General features: G+C 27.6%; 1 protein-coding gene across 1 annotated transcript; it reads left to right on the forward strand.

Annotated features, from left to right (window-relative positions):
* The first annotated feature begins 2185 nt into the window (after positions 1 to 2185).
* On the forward strand, positions 2186 to 3014 carry LOC105136361 (DUF1677 family protein (DUF1677)). Its single transcript, XM_011041670.1, has one exon. The coding sequence runs from the start codon at positions 2316 to 2318 to the stop codon at positions 2769 to 2771; it is 456 nt and encodes a 151-aa protein (XP_011039972.1). The 5' UTR covers positions 2186 to 2315; the 3' UTR covers positions 2772 to 3014.
* The last annotated feature ends 1822 nt before the right edge of the window (positions 3015 to 4836 follow it).

Raw genomic sequence — 4836 nt, forward strand, 5'->3', positions numbered from 1 at the left:
TTCCGGTTTGGATTGCACCGACATCTCTTTTCTAAGTTTGGCCATCTCTTTGTCCTTTCAATTTCAGTTCTTAAATTCATCAATCAATTCTTTCATTTATGTGATAGGCCTGCATTTAAAATGAACATTTACCATAAATTAAAGGTATCTTATATCATTATATACGTTATTATAAAACATGCTTTAGTTAAGGAGTTATTGATACTTCGAGTGCAAAATGATAAAATAAAACCTTGATAAAAATACACTTTTAAGTACTAATCAATAGCCAATCATTTTCAAAACATAAGTGTTCATTGAGGAACCATCTATTATCTTGCAACAAAAGAATTTCTTATAGGTCTCATACCTCTTAGTCTAATTAGCTGCATCAAATAACTCTTTAAAATGCATAAGTATAGTATAGGCATTCATATTCTTATATTATCTTTGAATTTCAGGTGTCATGTTGACTAATATCACACATGCAACCTACTCATCATTATCAATAGGACATTGATATGTATTCCCAACTTCTTCATCATTATCCTCATCAGGAACAAGAGTAATTTGGTTTTCAAGAACTTATAATATTCTTTATTGCTTGAAAACTATTCTCATATTATAGTATTAGTATAAAAAGTTTGATATAGTCAATTTAGTAGCATCAAATATGTTGTGTAGATATGTGTTATTATTTATTTTGATCTATCAACCTATTCATATAATAGTAACGAGTATTTGTTTCATGCATATATATTTAAAACTAGATTTAGATAAGGTCTTTAATTAGAACTTGGTCTTCCATTATTTAAAACTAAATTTAGATAAGGTCTTTAATAATCAAAACCTGTATATGAAAAAAATATCAATTTCCCTTGAATAATATCACAAATATTATTTAATGATAGTTTTATAAATGTATTCAATCAAGTCCCTACTTGATTTTTCTAGGTATAGATTTGTAATCTCCTATATTAATTATATTCCAGTACTCAATTTATAAAATTTTCTTACAATCAAATCACACTTGATTAATCATCTCATTTTAATTTTTGACCAATGGTTCTTATATGTATGATCCATTAAGTTCTTTTATAAGTCAACTCAAATATAAATCATAATTCTAAATAAAATAAGATTAAATAAATTAAAATGTTAATTTATTATCAATTCAATAATTTTTTATTTATATTTAAATATCAAATACAATATCTAGCAATCTCTTATGATCCCTCAAATATTAGAAAAGTTATAAGTGTTTTAACTTAACCTTTTAATGACTAGTTTCTCGGTGTAATTATTATCCCTTCATCATGAATGTTATGATTTAAACATTATACTATAGAGTATGTCTGCTTTGTTAAATCATATTTATTATCAATATTATAATCATTGATTATTTTAATAAGATTTTGTAATAATCATTGATTATTTGAATAAGATTTTGTGACTCTTTTCAAAACTTGTTCTATCTTGACCAAAGATTTCATGATCAATAACATTTGAGAGAACAGATGAAATATTTTCTCTAATTTACGTAGGATAATGAATCATCTTTTAATTACTTATCTTCGTATAGTTTATGTTATACCTAATATTTGTCATGTTATCCTTAATTAGAACAATGTGTGATTATGATCATAATATAACACTTTTTATATAAAATAACTCAGTGATCTCAAGTCTATAAATTACTTAAACAACTATCACATGAACCTTTTCATATATATAAATAATTTCTCTATATGAAATTAACTTATTGGTCAGTTCAGCATACATGTCATCTATTAAATACCTACATAATAATTTCAGGTATCCCATATATCTCTGTTTAGAAGAGTAGTTGCTTTCTTTTATAAAAAAAAAAAACATAATATGCATCAATTGATTCTTAATTATAACAATTTTATAATTATAAGGATAATGTTTTGATGCCATAAAAATTTTATAATTGTAACAACTTTATAATTTTTTTGTAAAGTATTTTTATTCTATAAAATTTAATTTTACTCTAGATTTATTAATAAAATATAATAAAATATTAAAAAACTATTAATAATAAATATGCTTACATGAAGAAAATCAGCCAAAAGACAGCCAATTAGAAATTCCATGGGGTCAATACATTTGTACGGTGCCTCTGGGGCAATACCTGAAGAGGGAAAAAAAACGTTTTTCTTTCTTTCAAATTTGTAAATGATAAAAGAGGACAAAAACAGAGAGACTCCCCCACATAAAATTCCTCTATCTCTCTCGTAACAACTCAGAGGCGAAAGGGAAGCAGACATCTGTAGAGGGAGTTTTATCTTCAATGTTCTATTCTATCAAAAGAAATGGCAGTTGCAAGCTCAGATACCCAATCACCTCCACTAGCAAAATCAAGTCCTCAACTTGAAGTGGAGTCAGTCAAATGCCACTCTTGTGGGTTCACTGAAGATTGCACTCCTCCTCAAATTTCACGCGTTCGTGAGCGATACCAAGGCCGCTGGATTTGTGGGCTTTGTGTGGAGGCGGTTAAAGATGAAGTACTGAGATCAGACGGGCATATCTCCACCGAAGAAGCCTTAAACAGACACATAACTTTTTGCAAAGACTTTAGGTCCTCAAGCACTGATCCCCTGAATCAAACAGAGCATCCTATCCTTGTCATGAGCAGGATTCTTCGAAGGAGTTTGGATTCTCCGCGAGCTCTTCGATCCGATTCTAGCAGTGCTTTGCCTGCTGTTGATAAGATTGATGGGTCTTCCTTGGTTCAATCAGGGATTTGTTTCTCTGCTTTATCTCGTTGAAATTATGGTTAGTGTTCGTGTTGCATGCTAAAGCTCAAAACCAAGGTTCATACAAAAACAGAGGAACTCTGTGCTTGAATGATTATTTTAATAAGGTGGTCTTGTTGATTAATTAAGCGTTCTCCTAATATTTAGGAAAAAGATTGAGATTTTAGTTTTAATTAAAGAGTTTCATAGTATGTAAACAAATTATATGCATTTCTCAGTCATTTGTTAAATTCTTAGAACTTTGTGCTTTTGTTCTATTGCTTGCTTGTTTGCTTGTGTTTTCTCTCACCATGGTGTAGAATTGAAAAGACCAACATGAATGATCCAGCAACTCAATCTTCTTCACTTCCTTCGCCAAGAATAAAAAATAAAGTATATTGGCCATTGTTAAATATTTCTGTTCTTGTTCTTGGCTATTATATTGGCCATTGTTAAATATTTCTGTTCTTCTTGGCTGTTGTAATTCACCAAACCTTATCTTGGAGTTCATGGTTTAAATGGCAACTTGGTAGGCTGTTCAGAAATATTTGGTGCCGAAGACAACGGAGCATTTCAATTCCGTTTTCAGTAATGTCTGGACTGTATTGAATATTGTGTCTTGTCTGCAAGATTTAAGGAAATCTCACAGATAATGCTTTTAATAAAATATGGTAATTCAAGAATGATTTGGTGTTTTTTTCGTGCTTGTCAGTAATGCATTCTGGTTTATTTGGAAATTGGAACTTCCGCCATGTAAGGAAAACTAAGTTTTTTTTTTTTTCTTCTTCTTCTTAAGTTCGGTTCTCAAGACGACAGTAGTTTCGAGTCCCATCTCTGCCCCTCCGATATCAATTCCTCACCAGGTAAAACCGTAAAAGATCTCATTTTTTTAATGTATTATGTTAGATAAGAAAATTGCAAAGTGATGTTCGGTTGTTTTTTAAATTATTTTTAAAAATATTTTTTATTTATAAATATATTTAAATAATATTTTTATTTTTTTAAAATTATATTTAATATCATCATATTAAAACAATCCAAAATTATAAAAAAAAATTAATTTTAAATAAAAAATAAAAGTTTAATAAATTATAAATATTAAAAATAAATTATTCACACGATTGAAATATTTTTGCTAATGGGATTGTTTTTATATTTGTGATTTTAAAAAAATAATTTTTAAAAAACATATTTTTTTTATAGTTGCTTTACATAAATTATGTATTTGGTAAAATCATGTAAATTATGTATTTGGTAAAATCTATTATTGGAACTATTTCTTCATCAAAAGTATATAATTAATATTTAGTTAAGTTTATAGTTGAAATTGTGTTTGGATATCAAATTACTAAATAGATTATCAATTGTTTCTATACTTGACATTGAACAATTAATATATATTTAATATTAACTACTTGAAAATGAAATTTTACACTAACACTAATACACTTGGTTGCACACGAAGAAGGGATTACAGGACTTAATAACAACAGATCTAGGGTTGGTTTTTGTTGATCCTGGTCGTGGAGGGTGATGGGTGTAGATCTGGTTTTGGTTCATGTGTTCTACAATGGTTTGTGGCTGGAAAAAAGAAGAAGAAGAAGATGAAAACACTGGTTATAGAGAGAGGTTCTTCAACATTGAAAAAGATCGATGTAGATTTGAATCACGAGGACGCTGAAAGTCTTGAACTGGATTCTCACAGAGAACTAGAGGAGGAAAAGAGATGATAGAGATATTTTTATAAAAATAAATAAATGGTCATCTAGGCTTGTTATTTTTTGTACATGAGTTTTTAAAAGCGGATGAGATATGCTTTTTATTAACATGTGGCTGGACCCTAGTTTAAACATGTGGATTATTTATTAATATAATAATTATATTTAAATTTGTAAAAAACTATCTAAAATTTACGTAGTTTCATTTTAATTTTATTAAATAAATAGAAATAATAAATTTTAAACTCATAATTATTTAATTATCAAGATTCTCATATTATATCAAATACTTATTTTAACCTAAAAATTTAAATTTTTAAATAACATTCAAGATATAATTTATATACTTTTCAAAATAATATCAAAAAAAAAAAAACAAG

This window comes from Populus euphratica, unplaced genomic scaffold (assembly GCF_000495115.2).
Source record: "Populus euphratica unplaced genomic scaffold, PopEup_1.0 scaffold53.1, whole genome shotgun sequence".
NCBI classification, from domain to species: Eukaryota; Viridiplantae; Streptophyta; class Magnoliopsida; order Malpighiales; family Salicaceae; genus Populus; species Populus euphratica.